This window comes from Eretmochelys imbricata, chromosome 7 (assembly GCF_965152235.1).
Source record: "Eretmochelys imbricata isolate rEreImb1 chromosome 7, rEreImb1.hap1, whole genome shotgun sequence".
Lineage (NCBI taxonomy): Eukaryota > Metazoa > Chordata > Testudines > Cheloniidae > Eretmochelys > Eretmochelys imbricata.
This window is the reverse complement of record NC_135578.1, coordinates 23,928,764-23,949,382: the sequence shown is the minus strand read 5'-3', so window position 1 is coordinate 23,949,382 and position 20,619 is coordinate 23,928,764. Positions and strand designations below refer to the sequence as shown.

At 51.9% G+C, this 20,619-nt stretch overlaps 2 protein-coding genes across 2 annotated transcripts; one reads left to right on the top strand and one right to left on the bottom strand.

Annotated features, from left to right (window-relative positions):
- The first annotated feature begins 2,345 nt into the window (after positions 1-2,345).
- Positions 2,346-5,464, top strand: LOC144267722 (histone H2A type 2-B). Its single transcript, XM_077821952.1, has 2 exons — positions 2,346-2,389; positions 2,660-5,464. Exon 2 carries the CDS (start codon positions 2,746-2,748, stop codon positions 3,124-3,126), a length of 381 nt encoding a protein of 126 aa, XP_077678078.1. The 5' UTR covers positions 2,346-2,389; positions 2,660-2,745; the 3' UTR covers positions 3,127-5,464.
- Positions 5,465-14,614: 9,150 nt separating this feature from the next.
- H1-10 (H1.10 linker histone) lies at positions 14,615-16,331 on the bottom strand. Its single transcript, XM_077822384.1, has one exon. It carries the CDS (start codon positions 16,117-16,119, stop codon positions 15,466-15,468), a length of 654 nt encoding a protein of 217 aa, XP_077678510.1. The 5' UTR covers positions 16,120-16,331; the 3' UTR covers positions 14,615-15,465.
- Positions 16,332-20,619: the final 4,288 nt, after the last annotated feature.

The window sequence follows — 20,619 nt, the reverse complement described above, 5'->3', positions numbered from 1 at the left end:
CCCCCTAACACTCATAAGGGCTGATTATGTGTAGAGCATTTTGCAGGTAGAAAGCACTGGAAGTGTTATCACTAAATAACTATCTTTATATTTATATACTGTTCTCTCTAAATAACACCTTTAAACTTATATCTATTTCCAAATCAAATGTGTCTCCATTCAGAAACTGTTAAAAAATTTTTTTTAATGAACATACTTGGTACCATAATCTCATCCTGAAGCTCATATACTTCAAATGAAGCCCTTCTGTTGAAAGCCAAATGCCAGTTCTGCAGGCCTAATCCCCCCCCTCCCAGTTATGTCAACAGCTGTGTCAGTAACCTCAGAAAACAAGTGTATCGTTTTTCTTAGTGCTGGTCTCTCAGGAATGAGGAATTTTTCTTTTTACATGCGAGTATAAAACCTAGCACTAAAACCAGGGGCTTGCAAACCCATTGCCAATAGACAGGGAAATTTATTAGTTTTGGGAAAGGAAAAGGCCCATCCTGTTACGGTAGCAGGAGACTGAAATGAAATGAGATTTTCCTTAGGTGTTTGCACGGTGAGACAATAGGCCTTTTTCTAGAAGGGCAGCTAGTGGCATTATCGGTTTGATCAAAGACGGACAATGTGGCCATGTCTCCACTAGCCCTTTCTCTGAAAAGTTTCACACTCCCCCACAGGTGGTAGCAAAATGGGAGCCCTAATATAGAAAAAGTTGGTAGAAGCAGTGGCAACTAGGGTTTTAACCACCGTGTCATGTAGATTTATATGATGATGCAGCTGCTGTACACTAGGACTCCCAGTGATGGAATTACACCAGTATTAGAAATGGTGGGATTTATTTGCAGGAAAAAGGGCTAATGTAAACACAACCTAAGGATTATTGGATAGCAGATCTGCCCTACCAATATTGGGATCTCCAACAAGAGAACTGGGATCCCCTGTATTTTGCTGATTGTCCTTGATTTTATTGAGAATATTTGAGAAGGTAAGAGACTGCTTGCTCCTCTGTGGCACTCCCCTAGGGGAAATACAGCTTGCTCAAGTAGGAAGACAGTGATCTACTGGCTGCCCTTCTATTTGTGGTCTACAGTGTCATTATATTGGCACACCTTTAAAAAAACACTCAATTTCAGAGTCCTGCTGCTTTGCAGGCAGAAGCTCTTCATCCCTGAGCAGGAGCAGGACAGGTACCAGTGGTGGTACTTACAGCTGTTAAAACTGGTAATCTACACATTCCTCTTTTTACCGTAACATAGGCACCTGATGGCGGGTTGCTTCCCCTTCCATTGGGTGTGCTTCAACCCACGTTAGCACTTGTATTGATCATGAGCATAAGCCTGGAGTTTGGAGCAACCCAAAATTGATGGTGGGTCGGAATAGCACAGTTGAACGGGGGCCAGAGTCTGGATCATACAGCCAGGTTTGTGTCTGATGTTTATTCCTAGTAGAGCATTTAACACTGATACAGCCCTTCCAAATGTTTTATAAACATTTAATTCACGGTTAAGTGGTCCACATGTATATGTGGGCCTTATGTCCATAAATACCCTTCATAGCAGCCCTGGGGAAAGTCTTAAAGCTGTGGAAGCTGATGCTCAGAGAGGTAAAGTGGTGCCAAAGGCTAGAGTGAGGCAGTATTAGATTTGCAATTAGAATTTGAGGCTTCCTCCTTCTTAGTTCCATGCTTACACAGCTAGGGTGCCCTGTTCTGGAAGACAGGAGCAGTAGTCATTTGCCCTGGCACAAAAGCTACCTGCCCACATTTGTCATAACAATGAGGGGGGGAGATATTTTTCTTGCCTGTGACACCCCTGCTGCCCCAATCCAATACCCAAGTGATATGGGCAAGAAGAGAGGGGAATATTGTACATAAAAAGAGAGAGGCTCAGCCATGAGCCCCAGAGCTATTGGGGCACAGTGCAGTGCAAGGTACTGGTGTTTACAGCGGGACTGGAAGGTGAATTCAAGCGTGGAGCCTCATATGGAGCAGATCAGGGGCCAAAGAAGACTAGCGACACGTGACTACTTAAAGCACTATAGCCGAAGCAGGGGAAGAAATATCCTTTCCCTGGTGCATCGCTTTGTGAGGCAGTCAAAGATCCCGTCTCCTTATAGCTGCTGTTGCTGCACATTAATATGCTTCACCAGCAGCTCCCTTTGCGGACGGCCCAGCCAGCGTCTCGACTGCCACTCCACCCTCATCCGAATCCGAGCATAGGGCGTTGCGAGCCCTATGCAAATCAGGGATCGGAATATCCGCCAATGGGAGCCTGGTCGACTCCCGCGGCCGCCAATGGGAAGCGGCCGGCCGCCTGGGCTTGGATTTATATCCGCTCGCGGCTACGAGCATTATTGTCATTGCAGCTGCGGGCGTCTGGCAGGGCGGATCGGGCTCAGTGTAGAGGTGAGGGCCAGGGCTCTGCCTTGGGTTTCAGCCTCCGTAGGGTTTATTTTAATAGCTGCGCATGGCTGCTGCGCGGGCGGTTCGCTGGGGGCTGCAGGCGGGGGCATGTCACGGGCTGGGTGCAGGTCGGCGGCCCCGCCGGGCCTCTCGGCGCTGCAGCCCGGGCACGTTGTAGCCCTGGCGAGCGGCTCCCGGGGCGGTCCCTCGGGGCGGGTAGTGCCCCGCGGCCTGCGCGTTGTAACGCTGTTGTGTCCCTCCCCCTCTCCCCAGGCCCTGGGACCGGCGCGGCGCCTCTCCTCCCGGCCGGCAGCCGCCGGGATCGGCCCCTGCTCCCTGTGCGCCGCGTCCCCCCCGCCATGTCCGGCCGAGGGAAATCCGGCGGCAAAGCGCGAGCCAAGGCCAAGTCGCGCTCCTCCCGGGCCGGCCTGCAGTTCCCGGTGGGCCGCGTGCACCGGCTCCTGAGGAAGGGCAACTACGCGGAGCGGGTCGGGGCCGGGGCACCCGTCTACTTGGCTGCCGTGCTCGAGTACCTGTCGGCGGAAATCCTGGAGCTGGCCGGCAACGCCGCCCGGGACAACAAGAAGACCCGGATCATCCCCCGGCACCTGCAGCTCGCCATCCGCAACGACGAGGAGCTCAACAAGCTGCTGGGCGGGGTGACCATCGCCCAGGGCGGCGTCTTGCCCAACATCCAGGCCGTGCTGCTGCCCAAGAAGACCCAGAGCTCCAAGAAATGAGCCCCGAGCCACCCGCATGCCCAGGAAGTCAATCGATCCGCGATGCGGTGCAGCCAACCTTGGCGTTCCCCTCGTATCCTCTCCGTGTGCCCGCTCTCCCCCCCGGCCCCCCCCCATTGCTGCCGGGGGGCACTGCCCTCCTGCCCCCCATGTGCTAGCTTTGCCGTCCGGCAGCAGGGGAGGTCGTAGCTCTTATTACAGAATGATAATGAGCCTGTGATTCTTTCTCTTCCTCTCCAGCCCCCAGCAAGGAGGGAGGTATGAAACGAAGGAAGGAAGCAGTTTGAATTTGAAATAGTAATAATAAGAATAAAAAAGCCCTTGCCCAGGTGCCAGCACCCTGCCTGGTACTTCTAGGTTGCTTTCTGGACTGTTCGGCTGCAAAGCTATCCTTCCAGGGTTGCTGGTCAACAACTCTGTTCTCAGAGCAGCATCTGTGGGGTTGGTGGCTTGCTGTTCTGGACCTGCTCACATTCCGTGGGAAGAAGTGTTTGGGAGAAGGAAGAATTGATTCTCTCTCTCTTCCCCCCCCCCCCTTCTTTTTTCTTTTTCCCTTTGGGAAGGTGTAACTAACTGCAAAGGAAAATATTTTGCACAGTGAAAGCTCCAGCCTGGAGCAGGAAGAGACTGGGCTTGGTCGATGCTCTTTTTATTTATGTTGTGTTTGTGGATGTAACCGAAGATACCATGTGTTTCCTTTGTATTCTACCTGGATATTGTTTGGGGGTGGGAGAATCATGGAGGGTGATCTCTCCCTATTGCTTAACTTTTGCACGAATGATCTACTTTACTTTCTCACCTTGCTCCACGCAGGAGGTAGGGAAGTTGAGGAGGGTGATAATTTTACCTGCTGTTGCTGCACATCCCCATAAATGTGATCAGAAATGGACTTAGTAAGTACAAGGAGGGTGGTGAGGCCAGGAGACTTTCCAAATGTGAAAAAAGTGTGTTTCTGGGAGGAACTAGTCATTCAGATACCAAGTCTTGTTTTGTCCAGTGGTATAAGCAAAAATGTCATCAATTGTAAAGGAGCCCTAACTTGGGTCTCCGGTTACGTTTTGAATCCCTTCTTGCAAAGTCACCTTATTGTAGCTGTTTGGCTGAGTTCATGCACTCAGTGGACTAGTAGGATTAGTTATTTCTCATTAGTGTGGTCCTGTATGGTTTGGGGGAAAGGGTGCACTTGAAAATACTCTAAAAGAGCATTACAAGGTCATGAGTTGACCGTTGGCAGGGAATGGAAGCTGCCATTGGTCCCCCCCCCTTTTTTTTCTTGATCCGATTAATAGCTTTATGTTGCAGAACCTCTTATTTTTATTGAGAACTTAGCACTTGTACCCTAATTGCACTTTATAATGACATGCAGTGTTTTTGTTCATCACTACTTCTGGTTCTTAAAATGAAGTGCTAGTTATACATCTGTTAACTGTAGTCCTCCTTAATGGATTAATGTTTCTTTTTTTTAAAAACCTATAATTTACATAAAGCAAATATATAGTTAATGTGGTGGTTTATTAAATGGCTATTTGGATAATGTATGAGCATGAAAGTCAGCCTAGCAGTCCCTGTGACACATAGTAGCTGTGATCTTATAGAAATTGGTATAAAGAGCAATCTTGTTCCTTATTGTGAGGGCAGCTTGTTTATGTGGAAGGTTGATAGAATCATGTGCATGTAGCAGTGTCTAGGCTGTTGGACAGTGGAACTTCATAATCTTCTTAAAGTGCAATGGACAACTGTGTCTGTGCTGTAATAGCATGTGTTCCACCTATCAAATCAGCTCTTAATTTTGTAGATGAAGTAACTTGCTCTGATTCAGTTATATTCCCTAGAATAGATGAATTTGGATGCCTGTAAGTGGTTTTATGAAGAGGTTTTTCACTCCATTGTAGAATGTGGAAAAGGTATGTTACTAGAGTATTGATTTAGTGATAATGGAGACGTAAACTTGATATGATACTGGCTGTCTGGGATATTCTGTGGTTTCACCCCTCCTCAGGCCTGGGGGAAACCGTTTTGTTTCTGGGCAGCTGTATCTTACTGCTGTTGCATGGGACCAACTTGGATTTTTTCCTTCTGTAAACTGAGCATTAGGCCATACTGGGGTGGATGAGGGAGAGAATTAGGTATTTTTCTTTTGATACAAATCGCTGTTTAGAGAATGGAGATTCTAAAATGTCTCTATCTTAGTGTCTTGTGTTCTTTTGTTTCTCTAGGACCAGCATTCTGTACGACTCAAAGGAGATTGCTTTGTATTTCTTAGAAAATGCAGAACTTGTGATACTGAAAAAAAGAACAATGCAAACCCAAAATCTGATTAAACTGGTTCAGTATTGAATGTATGTCAAATTTGCTGTCTGTTATCACCACATCACCTAACTTTTGCTTGCATTGGAATTGTCATATCTGAGGAAACAGGCTGATATTTTTATGTCAGTAACTTTTTGTATTTGGATTCTGTCTTCCTGGGAGGGATGGGGAAAGAGATCTGATTTAGTCCAGCAATCCCAGTCCGTTGCCATAGACGTTATGTTTACTTTTTTCACTCCAGATTGATCCCCTTGCCTGTCTGTGTGAACAAACATAATAGTCATCCTCCAAATTTTTCTCCCCGCTGCTGGTAATGTAGAGTCACTTGATGACCCAGCCAATGAGGCAAATGCAAAGAAACTTGAATCTCCCTCAGAAGGTGTCACCTGCAAGGAAAAGCAAAGCTGGACTGGAACACTTACTCAGCTGGCTGATGATAAGCTTGAGACACTGCACAGGAGCTAAGTTTCATATACCTTTTTCCACTTGTACTTAGGTGGAGAGCTCACAATATATATGCCAGGAGACATCTAGGATGTGATTCTGCAAAGACTTGTATTCCTGATTTTCTCTTCCATGGATGGGGAGGAAATTGAAAAAGTGGGGGCGGGGGTGGAGAAGGGTGCAGGGGGAGAGGACCATAAGCCAGGGGGTGCAGCACCTGAAGTGGTTTTCATCCTATGCAGTGTTTACAGTTTGGTTCAATGGCTCTCAGCACCCCCACTGTACAAATTGTTCCAGCACCCCTGGAGAGGATGCAGGCAAGCTGGGGGGGGAAAACAGTGGTTGTCTTTTAAAGAGCCTGTAAATAGAAGATATTGAGGAACTTAATTATTTGTATGCCACTAGCACCAGTAAGGATTGGGGCCCCTTCGCTCTGAGCACTATACAAACACAAATAAGGTTGTCTCCGCTGTAAAGAGCGTACAGTTTAGGATAGGATGCCACATGTGTGTAACAAACAATTGAAGGAATGGGGGTTAGAAACCTGGCAATGGAGGAAGAAAGGCAGTAATGAAAACATTACCCACTGCTGGGTCTTCTGTCAAATTCTAGGTAAGTGTCAGAAGTGCATGACTAGCCATCTATTTGGCTATTTCAATTTAGGAAAGAGTTTTAGTTTCTCTTGTGCCCTGCATCCAGTGGAAGCCAGGCCGATGTGTTCTTAACAGATATATTTATTATAGTTGATAAAAGCAGGTGATTTTGTTTTTTTATTAGCTGGGGTTTGGCTTTAGCATAGGTAGGTACACTTTACTTGTGGGTATTTAAACTCCATCCCAGTCCGCACTAGTCCAAATAACAATACTGTGCAAGGTTTGGAATCCAAACCTACTTTAAAAACTTCTACTTTTTTTTAACTGTCAGATTTTTATAGTATTGTGACTTCAACTGGTAGCCTGCCATGAGATCTTCTTTATTGCTCAAAGAGGGGAGAGAATGTTTTCCTCAATTTCCTTTAGTCTGCCTTGGGCATTTGGCAGCGTTTTATGCACAGTTACCCACAAATACATGCAGGAAGCTATTTTGCATAGCAACATGGGAGAAGAAAAGTTCTATTAACAGGAAAAATACAAATTATCGGAAGGGAATTGGAGAGGTCTGGCAACTGAAACTGCTTCTAACTCTTCTAAAACTGATTAGATTTCAAATTAATAATGTCCTTTTAATTCTGCAAAAAGTTGTGTTGTCATCTGGGCCCAGATTAGGGTTGGGTAAGTCAAATATTTGAAAGCACTAATTTATTAAAACAGTAAGACTTCATGGTCTCCGATAACTTACTAGGCATAACTATTTAAGGATAAGCCCAAATTATTTTAACTCGGGGGGGGGGGGGGGGAGAATGCAAAACAGTCTAAAAGGTAGTCTGGTGCCTATACCAGGGCATTCTTGCTGGAATACTTGACCATATTTGACTATAGTCAAATAATTGGTGGACCATTGACTGCCTGGTTGAGATCCTCAAAGGTATTTAGGTGCCTAGTTCCCATTGTGTTCAGGCACCCAACTGCCACTGTAATCCTTTGAGGATTTGGGCCCTAGTGACTAAGGAAACTACCCCAGACCTGCTTCTAAATGTGGTGCTTTTATAGCACCACAATAACCTTGGCAGATGGTAATAAAAGTGAAAGCTGCATTAGTAGACTGGACTGAAGAGACTGACTTAACCTAGCAAATCTCTTGTGTGTTAACTTCTCCGTGATTGCAGGTTTATATCCACTAGCCTTGCAACTCCACCTGGGATTTGAAAATCAAGCTGTGTTCTTCTGCATGTCAATTACAAATATTCTGTAATCAGAATTTAGCTGATAGCTTTGATAGAATAGAATTCACACACACACACACCCCTTCTGTGTAGTTGCTCCACAAGGAGCACGAGTTGTGACTGTAAATCAGAGGGCTCTGACATAAGGGGAGTAGCTACACTGAGTTAGGAAGGGTGATTTTCACCTAGTCACTTTCTTGGCCTCTGTGCTCCAATAGTGTAGCAGACTGCAGTTCTGTCTGCCCACAGATTGTATACACCATGGCCAGTGATGGTGCAAGTTTTGTATAGTTTCTTTGTGCTTCCCCTGTCTGTCTCCAGCTGCTGTCTCTTGTCTTTATACAGTAAACTCTTTGTTCTGTTGGTACAAGGCCTAGCACAATGGAGTTCTGACCCATGACTTGGGTTTCCATGTGTAACTGCAGTAACTGTCTTCTCTGTGCAGTCCTATCAATGGGCCTGCCCTTGCCTAGAGGAACCACTGCTACAGGTGTGGGGGGAGTGCAGCCTCTGCTGAGGATTGCTCCTGTGAGGTAAGCGCCTAGGCCTTTTCCCAATGTTTGCTGATGCCTAGCGGGGGTGGGTGTGTGTGGGTGTGTTTCTACTGATTTCCTATATGGCTTTAATCAGGGGCCCTTAGTCATTATGACACTAGGGAAACTGGCAGGGTCGTTAAGTGAAGGAGAAACTGGAAAGGAATTATGCTGTACATCCAGCGAGCTCTGCTTTTCTGTTGACGGCCCAGAACTTCAAATCTTTTTAGATTATAAGTTCTTTGGAGCAAGGGCTGTCACACACACATTGCCTAGAACTGTGGGGTTCCAGTCAGGAACACAAATAATAAAACTATGAACTGGACTGAAAGTACTAACTCTGAGCTTATTTCCAAGGGCTCATTGGTCTGTTATCAGATAACCTTTTTTTCTACAACTACTACTAACCTTGGCTAGATTTAAAGCAGTGATGTAGAGATGAAATGAGTGCCTAGTCAGGAAGCCATCCAGTCCTTTTTATGACACACTTGCCTGCTAGGGCTTTTTGGCAGAAAAGAGTGATGACTAAGTTCACAAAGATGAATCACAAAGGTTTTATTTTTGTTTTTTAAACTGGGTTTGCATTGCCTCTTAGGCTTTTTCCCTTCTATATATTATACAGGAATGGCCTGACAGGTGGGCTGGGAGGGGAGTTGGAGTGGCTTGTCTTTAAATTATTGCTGCTTTCTCATGTGGCTTTCTAGGTGTACATGGGGAAGCTGTAGCAGCATAACCTAATATGTGAATTTTAAACCACTGTAAACCTCTCTGTGGACATGCTTATTTTGGTGTAAGAGTGACTTCTTTTGATTTTTAGTTAGTCTGTTAAGTTTAAAGTGCAATAAGCCACTCTCAAACAAGACTAAGTGAACATGTAGAGGTTTGTATTGGCTTAACTACACTAGTTAAAAATGTTTAAAGTTGAACTGGTGCAACTTTCCCCTGTACACTAGCCCTTAAATATCAGGAATATTTCATCTGGTTCCCCTGGTTTTGAGGAAAAACATCTTGGGTGGATATTGTGAGCTCCTTACCTCTTACTTGACCAGGAATAGGGTTGCTGAATCCTTAATATGTTTTCTCCAAAATTTTGATCAGAGTTAAACAGGCCTAAATAAAAATAAACTCAAATCACAGAACTTTCAGTGGTCTACCTAAAAATCCCTCTTGTTCTCTTGACTCTTGTAATGTTGCTCGGCCTCTGGTCACTATAGTCTTCCAGGTTAGAAAGGAGATGAATTTCTAATGAAAAATTTCTGCCCTTATCACTCATAATCAAAAGAAGGGTGTGCTACTAATTTCCAGGAACACTTGGCTGCAGGAGCTGGCCTCTGAAGATTTTTATCCCACAGTCTTTCCTAAACCAGATTCTAGTAGGATCCTTAGATCCTGAAAGCTTGTTACACTCAAACAAGTTCTGACTACTGACACAAACACTGTGCTTCCCTTCACTTAATGATTACTGGCTCCCTTTTTGCCTGGAGCTTATAGCAAGGGAAGACACTTATTTACAGGAGACCATAGATACCCATTTGAAGTGCTAGAGGTAAGAGACTTTTCTTCTGCTAGCCACACTACGAGGCCTTTTCATTTTGCTTTCTCGCACTCCTTTCCTAGACCAGTCTGTCCTGACTAGAACCTACTTTTGTATACAAGTGTATATTCTACGGTAATAGTGCACAGCTGTCCCTCTTACAGTATGCAAGGTGGTTGCTTGTTGCAGTATATTCTTGATGTGGTAGAGGTCATGTAACCCCAAATTTTATGAGAGTTGGACATAAGATTTGGGGTAGGTGTCCTGCACTCATCTTTTCTGTTTCCTAGATATCTCCCACCCACTTTTTATTTTTTCTGCATTTTATTACAGCTTCTGTAGACTGCCGCTCAGAAAGGATCTGGGATAAAAGGGCTGGAATGAAATCTTCCCGGGTGCCATGATTAAAAACCCAAGTAGATAGGAGGAGGAGGCAGCAGTGCTATAGCAAGAGATGAGTGCAGTTCTTCCTGTGCATCAATTCTTCTGCCTTGTTATAGTATAGGAAGGGAGATGCTTAAAGCTTGCTACTTATGCTCTCTGGCTTTCCCTCTTTAGGTGCTCTGGCTCTGCTCCTGAAGGGAGAGGTTGAAGCAATTGGCTTATATCTCTGAAAAGTCACATTTAAACAACCTTACTGGTGTTGGGTGTAAATGGCCAGCTGTAGACTAAATGTCAAGCTGCCTGTACCTTACCAAAAGAAAAATGCATAGAAAAACCATTCTGTGTTGTTCCTGGGCTCCAAACTAAGAAACTTTGTATGGATGTCCTTGATGTTTTATGAGGAATAATGAGTCTGTTACACTGAACCATTAATCAGTGAAGTGCAAAAGTACTGAGTAAGATGCATAGGCTAAGTCTTAAAACATAGCCTGTGAAGACACAACTATAGAGGTAGTGAAGTCAAGCTACAATCCATTCCACTCAATTTGATGGGGACCATGTAGGCAAATACTGTACATGTATGGTAGTGTAGAGGACAAATCCAAATGTTGCCATATTGGCTGTTACAGTTGTAAAGTCTTTCTTAAAAGTAAAAAGAAAAGGAGGACTTGTGGCACCTTAGAGACTAACCAATTTGTTTGAGCATAAGCTTTTGTGAGCTACAGCTCATCTGATGAAGTGAGCTGTAGCTCACGAAAGCTTATGCTCAAATAAATTGGTTAGTCTCTAAGGTGCCACAAGTACTCCTTTTCTTTTTGCGAATACAGACTAACACGGCTGTTACTCTGAAACCTGCTTAAAAGTAATGAGGAAAGGGCATCAGGCCCCACTTTACTGTGTGGCTGCTGGGTGAACTCTTTACAAGGATAAGAAGTTATGCTTACTGTGACGTCTGCCCCTAGGCTTAGCAGAGTATGATGCTGCTGTGGGAAGGGAGCATGGGTGTGAATCTAAGCCCTAGTTTTTTAAAGATTATTCCCAGGTATACAAAGCTGTGCTTAGAACATAAAGGCATACAGTTTACTGAGCTGAAGATGGTGGTAGTGGGGCTGCTGCATTATCCAGCAGTCAAGTCAGCTTGGGCTTTACCTCTCTTTAATTGAATTAAAGGTGAATGTGAACAACCTTCTGTGTAGTAGCCTTTGTTTTACATTGTCCAGCCATGCTGCATTTATGCTCCTGCTGTGCCACAAATGTTGGTGTAGATAAGGGGCTGGAGATTTGGGATTCTGTGCAGGTACCTGGTGGGAGTGGGGGTTGGCACCAGGGGGAGGATATTCTCTTCCTACCTGTCCCACCTGGGGAGCAGAGCTGCACGAACTACTCTAAAGTGTCACTAAACTTGACCTACTCCCCTCTCAGGCAATGGTGTCATCCTACTTTACAGTGAGTGAAGGGCTGGAAGCACGTGGGCTCTTTCTGACCATTGAGCCTAGGCCCTCTTTTCAGTAGTTTGTAGTTGAGATAAACGTGGCGCAAGTAAGGGCCTAACGATCTGTGCTGTACAGGCACCTATGCCAAAGAGCAGCTTTGCCTCAGACCCAGCCATCCTTTTGAGGCTTTAGCACTGCAGTTCTCAAACGGGAGTCTGAGAGTCATGTCTGGGGCCTTTGGCCCTGCTGCTCAACTCTTCCCCCTCCCTTCCAGTACTTCCTGCAGCCTTGGAACAGTTATTCAGCTGTGTGCAGGAAGTGCTAGGAGGGAGGGGGAGGACAGGCATGGGGGTGCTCGGAAAGAAAAGGGATGGGGATGGAGCCTTGGGGGAAGGGGTTGGCTTTGTGTAATTACAGGTTTCAGAGTAGCAGCTGTGTTAGTCTGTATTCACAAAAAGAAAAGGAGTACTTGTGGCACCTTATGCTTTGTGCCCCTACTCTACTTGCGCTACACTGATGACATCATCAGCTGGACCCACGGAAAAGAAGCCCTTAAGGAATTCCACCATGATTTCCATCCCACCATCAACCTCAGCCTGGAACAGTCCACACAAGAGATCCACTTCCTGGACGCTACAGTGCTATAGTCTCAAGGTGCCACAAGTACTCCTTTTTTCTTTTTGTGTAATTAAAGAGTGTGCAAACACCCTTGCCCTGTTTCTCTCCCTCCCACCCCCTCACTCACTTTCAGTGGGGTAGGGGAGTGGGATGCAGGCACTGGCTGGGCAGTGCTTACTCTGGGTGGCCCCTCTTAGAGATGCAGCAGAGCTAAGGCAGGCTCCCTGCCTGCCCTAGCCCTATGCTACTCCCAGAAGTGGTTGGCACAGCTCCCATTGGTCAAAGTTCCCAGCCAATGGGAGCTGCAGAGTTGATGCTCAGGGTGGGGTAGTGCCCTGACTCATCTCCCCCACCCCTAGGGGCTGCAGAGCTGTACTAGCCACTTCCAGGAGCGGTGCCAGGGCAGGTGGGCAGGCAGGGAGCCTCTGCGCCCTGCTGTGCCACTGGAATTTTAGTGGCCTAAAGTTTTGGCTTCAGTAGCCTCCAGCTGATGGAGCCTGATTCTGGGAGTGTTGGCAACCATCACCCCTAGGGAAAAAGTAGTTGGGGGGAGGGAGAGAAAGAGTATGTGTTGTTTTTCTTCTCCGATCAAGTAGGAGATAGCTGTGAAATAATATAAACATTAAAAACAAACAAACAGCTAAGCCTAGGGCTGAAACTCAGGGCTGCTGCTGTTGCCCTTGCTCCCCTGTCTGGCCAGTGAGAGGAGCATAGTGTAGGCGAGTGCCCTACTCTTACACTCCCTGAGAGCAAACAGCTCCAATGACAGTGGGAGGGGTGGAGAGCTGAACCCACAGCCCAGGACACAGCCACTGCAAGGTGCTCACAGCTGACAGCAGCTGCCCCCCCAGGACCCAAAAGCCCCTGGCACCAGCCAGCTGCTCCAGGCCTAGCTGGACAGGGTAGGGGGCAGAGCAGGGTCACTCGTTTCTATCGTAGGGGGAGCTCCTGCGTCGGAGAGAAGGGGACGGGACCCGACCCAGGGGAAGAAATGGTCCGGCTGGCTCCGGCAGGCAGGGCAGAGATTTAAACCGGTTCACACCAGCCTCGAGCTAGCTGGGACAGGACGCTCAAGCAGGAGCCGTAGGGGGACAAGCTCCGCACCCCAGGAGAGGGGGGCACCAGAGGAGGAGAGCTCGAACCTGCACCGTGACACAGACAGCCCCGCCCCCCCCCGCATGGATAGAACATAGGGAGGGGCAGGGCCTACCCCCCCCCCCAGGCTGTTTTCCCCATGCTCGGCGTACAGACCGGGGCTGCTGGCCCCACACATGCAGCCGCCTTCTCCCCACCCCACCCACCGACAGTCTCCCCTGCAGCGCTGGGACGCGCCAAGTGCATCAACCCGCTCCCGCCAAATTTCCCAGAGCCCCCCCAGCTCAGCGCCGGTTCGCTCCCCGAGCCCATTCCCCCCCCTCCCCCGCTAAGCACCGATACGCTCCCCAAGCCCATTCCCCCCCCCCCCGCTAAGCGCCGGTTCGCTCCCCGAGCCCATTCGCCTCCCCTCCCCCGCTAAGCGCCGGTTCGCTCCCCGAGCCCATTCCCCCCCCTCCCCCGCTAAGCGCCGGTTCGCTCCCCGAGCCCATTCCGCCCCCCCCGCGCTAAGCACCGATACGCTCCCCGAGCCCATTCCCCCCCCCCCCCCGCTAAGCACCGATACGCTCCCCGAGCCCATTCCCCCCCCCTCCCCCGCTAAGCGCCGGTTCGCTCCCCGAGCCCATTCCCCCCCCTCCCCCGCTAACCACCGATACGCTCCCCGAGCCCATTCCCCCCCCCCCCGCTAACCACCGATACGCTCCCCGAGCCCATTCCCCCCCCCCCCCGCTAAGCGCCGGTTCGCTCCCCGAGCCCATTCGCCTCCCCTCCCCCGCTAAGCGCCGGTTCGCTCCCCGAGCCCATTCCGCCCCCCCGCGCTAAGCACCGATCCGCTCCCCGAGCCCATTCCCCCCCCCCCGCTAAGCACCGATCCGCTCCCCGAGCCCATTTCCCCCCCCCCGCTAAGCACCGATACGCTCCCCGAGCCCATTCCCCCCCCCGCTAAGCGCCGGTTCGCTCCCCGAGCCCATTCCCCCCCCCCCCGCTAAGCACCGATACGCTCCCCGAGCCCATTCCCCCCCCCCCCGCTAAGCACCGATACGCTCCCCGAGCCCATTCCCCCCCCCCCCGCTAAGCACCGATACGCTCCCCGAGCCCATTCCCCCCCCCGCTAAGCACCGATCCGCTCCCTGAGCCTTTTCCCTCCGCCCCCGCTAAGCACCGATCCGCTCCCCGAGCCCATTCCCCCCCCCCCCCCGCTAAGCCTCAGTACGGCCCCCCGCTCCCATTCCCCCGCAGCTAAGCAGCGGTCCACCCCCCGAGCACGCTCACCGCGCCCGTCCCCTCCCCTCCGCACAGACGGAGAAAACAAACCAAAGGTTTGAACAATTTATTGACCAACAACAAAAAAGGCCATTGACTCTGAATCCCGAACACGTGGTACACCGTGTGGGGGCGGAGGGCCGCAATGGGCAAGGCCGCCCCCCCCGCCACGCGCACAACCAGCGTCACCCCGCAACATGGGTCCAAGGCTGCGACAGCCCCGCTGCTGGGGCAGCTCCTCGCCCCGCTTGGCTCCGCACAGGCACTGCCCGCACGCCGTGATGCGGCTCACCGAACGGGGGGGAGGTGCCCTTTAAGAGCTACCCAGGCGCCATTATAGCGAACTGGCGCCTAACTGGCCGTTTCCATGGCGCCAGGGCGAGAACCAATAGAGGGCGTGGTCACTGTTCGAAAAATTCTAAAGTAGGCCAAAAGACCACCCCCCCGCAACAGGGCAGCGGTGCCGGGACCCGTGGGGACCCACGTGGCATCGCCCCCTACCGGGGGTGGAGCAGGGAACATAAAAGCGAGGACGCTCATGAAAAATAGCTACTATGGAAACGGGGGGGGGGGCGGGACCTAGCCCTGTAAATATGGGGCTGCGGCGAGCAGAAACCTGCGGGGGGGGGGGGGGTGCCAAGTAAGAAAACAAGGGTGACGGGCTGCGAGGCTGGGGCAGCCCTAACCCCCGTTTCCCTGCCCGCGGCGACGGCTACAGAGCGAGGCCGGCAATACAAATACAACGCGGATAACCTGGGTCTGTCCTCACATCAGAGTCTGTCTTGGGGCTCAAAGCCCTGGATGGCTGGGGAGCTGGAGGGGGGGTGGGGTGAAGGGTGGGGAAATGTTCTCTCTCCCCGCCCCAGCGTGGTGGGGCGATGGGGGCGCCCTGCCCCCCCCCCTTTATGCCTTCCTGCTCTTCAGCGCCTTGGGCTTTGCAGACTTCTTGACCTTTTTGCCCCCCGGGGAGGCGGCTTTCTTGGCAGCCTTCTTGGCTTTGCCCTTGTCTTTCCTGGCGGCTGCGCTGCTGGCTCCTTTCTTGTGAGATTTCTTCTCGGGCTTCTTGCTCTTGGGGGCCGGTTTCTTGTCCGCCCTCCGGGAGGTGGAGGCTGCAGCCTTCTTGTGGGACTTGGGGGCGCTGCTGCCAGCGCTCCCCTCGCTGCCCCCTTCCAGCTTCTTCCTGTTGAGCTTGAAGGAGCCGTTGGCGCCGGTGCCCTTGACCTGGAGCAGGGTGTCGTTCTGCACCAGCGCCTTGATGGAGTATTTCAGGTAGGTCCGCCCGTTCTGCTGGTCGAACCAGGACACCTTCTTGGCCTCATTGTAGATCTTGGCTAGCGAGGAGCCATTGCGCTCGCCCAGCTTGCGGATCGTCTCCACCACCAGCTGGCTGTACTTGCCCGGCTGGTTCTTCTTCTTGTTGTTTTTCTTCTTTTTGGAGGGAGACAGGGACGAGCCCCCGCCCTTCGCTTTTTTGGCGCCACCTTTCTTCTCCGGGGCCAGGGGCGCTTCCTCCGCCTCAGTCAGAGGCAGGTCGGCTTCTTCCAGCTCCACCGACATGCTGGCTGGGACTGCTCAGATTGCAGGGAAGACGCCGATCGATGCCGCAGCTAATCAGTGCACGGACTCGCGGCCGCTGCTTGGGACCGCCCCGGCCGAGCTGGCTGGTTGCTCGCTAGCGCAGGCGTCAGTGGGGAAGCACCAGGCGCGGGCCGCTCGCTCCGCTCCAGCTCAGAGCTGCAATCCGCCTGGCTGCCTGGGCGGGCTCCGAGGCAGCCCTTTATATGCACAATGAGCGGACCACGTTGAGAACAACAACAGCCTGGGCCAGGGCCAGCTCCAACTTGTGCTTCTTGCAGCCCCTTTGCGGGGCTCTAGCTCCCAGGTCCTACAACCCAGCGCTGAGGCGGCCCCACAAAACCCTGCTCCTGACGGTGCCTGACCCCGCTGCCCTGCAGCCGGGGCTCCCTGGGCCCGAGAAAGGTCCCCGAGAAGCGATTTAAAGAGCACACCCTATGCTGGGGAGAGACAGAGGAGGGGGGCGCCCCGAATAGGGGGGTCTGGGCCTCCCAGGAGGACTTATCCAGCCGCACTATCCCACAGGCCGGGTAGCGAAGAGGGGGGTCTTGGGCTGGGTCCCCTCTGCGGGCGGCGGGGATCCCTGGCGGCTTTTCTGTCCCAGGGATAATTTGTTGTAACTAACACACTGGACGCCCTCACGTGGTCGGCAGCAGCAACACGGAGCAAGCGAGACGCTTCCAGGGGGGTCCCCGCCCGATATGGAGGGGCCGAGGTTCTGAGACGCCAGGGATCTCCGCGGCCAGGACCCCGCTGCTAGAGGGACCCCACCGGGCGGTTGAGCGGTGTCACCCAATTTGTGTCTGGGGTGGTTAGATTCCCCCCCCCCCCCGGCAGGCGCTGCTTAGACCTATATTAAAATACAGGGGTTCGGGGAGGCAGGAGCCCTCGATCATTGCTATAGGGCGGGCTGCGTGTGCAGGGCCGGGGGCTGCGTCCCAGATAATCTCGGGGAGGGGGGGGGGGGTGCGGCGAAGGGTTTTATCGTTGGGGACTTGCGGAAAGAGGGGGAGCTCTCAGGCGTGTCGCTCTGGAAAGAGGGGTTAACCCCCCATACACACATCGCGCCCCTCGCACGGGTGTCTGTGCATACTGCTGCCCCATGCCCACTGGAAGGGGCGACATGCATGCCCCCCGGCAGCCCGGAGCTTGTGTGCGGGCTCCCCGATGGCGCTGCAGTGGCAAGGGGGACCGCGCAGGAAAAGATCGCGCCCCTCCCGTCCCCGGCGGCTCCCCGTGGGGGGGCGGCTGGATTTCCCCCGCCATTCCCATCCCAAAATTTCATCACAATTCATGCCCCTTCTTCCACCCACCAAAAAAAATATTTTAAGAAACAAACTCTGGCGGGCGGAGCTGAGCCCTTTGTGTCAGCGTGGGGCAGGGGATGGTGGGCGGGCAATGTCCAAATCTCCCCGCCAGATCGCTGCCTCCTGGGTCACCTTGGGAGGGGGCGACGCCCCCTCGTCTGTCCTGGGGAGCGGGTCACTGACCCTGCGTATCCAGCAGCAGCCAATCCCCCGCCGGGGGGATCAGGCCCTGGGGCACCTCCGCCTCTGTCCGGGTCAGGAGCGGGCGCAGGGCCGGGGTGATGTAGAGGGCTAGGGCCGCGGGAGGGCAGAACATCACCGGCACTGTCCACCGCCTCCCCCGCAGGAAGGGGCGTGTGTGCAGCGGGGCGGGCGGCTCTTTGCAGGCTGCCCGCATCCGCCGCCCAAGCCCGCCCCCGAGCCACCTGGGCAGGGGACGATGCGGTGACCAGAATCCGGAGCGGGCCGCTGAGCGATGCCCCCATGCCACGAGGGGGGGGGGACCAGTGGTGGGGGGGGGGCGCGGGGGCTGCAGCTCTGTTCCCCGCCCGCCGCCCCTGCAGGTGGGCGTCAGTCGGTGCGCGGGGCAGGGCGGTGCGGAGTTACAGCGGCTCAGAGTCTTGTCTGGGGAAAGCGGCGATTCCCCTCCGCTGCTGCCAAAACTGGGGGAGGTCCCGCCGGAACGCCCGTCTTGTCAGCCCCACTTCTAGTCTGGAAACGGGGGGGCCAAGGGAAACCTGCGTCCCTCGCTCCTCAGCTGCACCCCCACCCCCAGAACCCCCTGTACATGGGAGGAGGAGCGTCCGGTCCCCCAAAGCCCGCCACTCACTCCAGCAGCGGGACAAATACTGATAATTCTTCCCCCCCCCCCCGCCTCTCCCCACTCCCTTCCTATCTACCCCCCACACCATCGCTCCCTTCCCTTCCACCCCCGCCCCTGCCTTTCTGCCCCACCATCTCCCCCATCTCCCTTTCCCATTCCCATCTGCCCCCAACACCCTCTCCCTTCCACTCCCGCTTCCTGTCTGCCCCCTTCCTCTCTCCCCACTTCCCATCTGCCCCCCATTGCCTCCCTTCCCTCTTCCCCACTACCTCCTCCACTCCCTTGCCCCATCCCCTCTCCCCCACATCTTCTCCCTTTAACCCCACCCTTCCTGTCAGCCCCTCACACTGCCTCCACCACTGCCTTATGTCTCTGTCATGTTTGCCCCCCACACACAACCATTCCCATCTGCCCCACCGCCTTCCCCACTCCCTTCCCATCTGTGCCCTCCTCCCCCCCCCCCGCCCACACACCTCCCCTGCCTCCCCCACCACCGATCTCTGCTCCCTTCTCTGCTGTCAGGGGACAGCCACCCACCACCTGCCTCACCTCCGCTCCACTCTCCTCTGCACATAGAAACACCCCCCCCCCCCCCGCCGCCAAAAAAAAAATCTTTTCCCTTAAACCCAGCCTTCTTTCCTGTAGTTCCCATTGCACTTTCCCCCTCTCTCTTTCCATAGCAAATTCTAATTCTCTGATGGACTCAGCTATCTCAGGCTTGGTCTGCTGTACCTGCTGCCCTCCTACCTTTGTTCTTGCTGTGATTGAATGCAGCACACTACTGTATGAGGCATCAGATCTCAGATGATGCCCCATCATACACAGACTGGTACTGTCCAAAAGTGAAGCAGGAGAGCAGCCAGGCTCAGCCACTGCCACTGCTGGCCTCCCTCCCCCCCTCCCCTTACTTGTCTCCAGATAAAGTGAAGCTTTGTTGAGCCCTGCATCCCACAACAGGTTAGGGATAAATGGATCTGTGCTTAGTCTGACGGAGCTTGTGGGGGACAGCCTGTGAGTCTGTGTCTGAGAGCTGAGGTCCCTTTCTCCCATAAGTCGGAGATGTGTACGCCTTAAGGGCAGGGGCATTAGAGAAGGGCCCCCCTCACAGCCTGTGCCCTTGGCACCAGAGCTTCTTAGGCCCTGTTTCAGCCATGGCTGAAGAAATATGGGGCCGAAGAGGCAAAAGTAAGCTGGTGGGAAATGTCCCTAAGATATCTGTTGCTGGGCTAATAATGCTAAATACATTCTCTAGCCAATTAGTGCAGGATCACTTCCTTTACAAATACTAATGAATTAAGCCTGGTAGCATCCCTGGGAACTGGTGAACATCAGTAAAGCTCTTGTATATCAAGTTCCAACCCTGACAGCGTTTATTTAGCTGTCATATCCCTCTGAAAAATTATGGGGTCAAAACACACACACACACACTCTCTCTCTCTTCAAAGCAGCCATTAATTTTGTGTGCCTTGATTTCCAGGTACTCAGCTTGCATCTAAGAAGCTGCAGCTTCCATTGACTCCATTTGGAGCTGTGGTGCTCACAGTCTCTGAAAAGCTGATCCTTAACCTCCATCCCTCAGTTTCCCTGTTTGTACACTACAGATTAAAAATAGTTCATTGGTAGTTGAAGTCATACACACAAGGGAGGCAGCATACGGAGCTGGGATTCAGAACACCTCTGCAACTGGTTTCTTGGGCGACCTTGGTCAAGCCATTTCACCACCTTTTGCCTTACTTTCCCTATCTGTAAAATGGGGATAAGGATGTAAAGCACTTGGCGCTCTAGTCATGAAAACTACTATGTAGGAGTTAAATATTATTATTACATGTTCGTGACATACTTTGACAGTTCCTAGTGGGGGGGCCACTAAAGAAAAGCAAAGTATTACTAATAACTGAGCTCTGATTACGACCATAGCTTGTCAGAATAGTGTTACATTACAATCACAGAGCAAATTATAGAATCATAGGCTATCAGGGTTGGAAGGGACCTCAGGAGGGCATCTAGTCCAACCCCCTGCTCAAAGCAGGACCAATCCCCAACGACCTCACTGCAAATCTGGGAGAAATGACATTTCCCATGATCTGTGCCCCAACCTTCAACTCCTGACAATCCGGGGGGCGGTGACAGCTGATTGTTCTGACATTTGACATGGCTATTTTCAACCTCATCCTGTGTGAATGCACTCAGCTCTTATTAGCCACTGCCCCCCGGTCCTGCGTGCATTGAAGTAAATGGACTCTGCATCCTGCAGGATTGGGTGCATTATCTGTGACTGTGGCAGAAACCAGGCATCTACAGAGACCAGCATCTCTGGCTCCATGCCTTGCATGTGTGAAGATTTTTCAGAGA

Excerpts from the sequence above, each read along its gene's own strand:
- LOC144267722 (XM_077821952.1), top strand. The coding sequence starts at position 2,746 with ATGTCCGGCCGAGGGAAATCCGGCGGCAAAGCGCGAGCCAAGGCCAAG.
- H1-10 (XM_077822384.1), bottom strand. The coding sequence starts at position 16,119 with ATGTCGGTGGAGCTGGAAGAAGCCGACCTGCCTCTGACTGAGGCGGAG.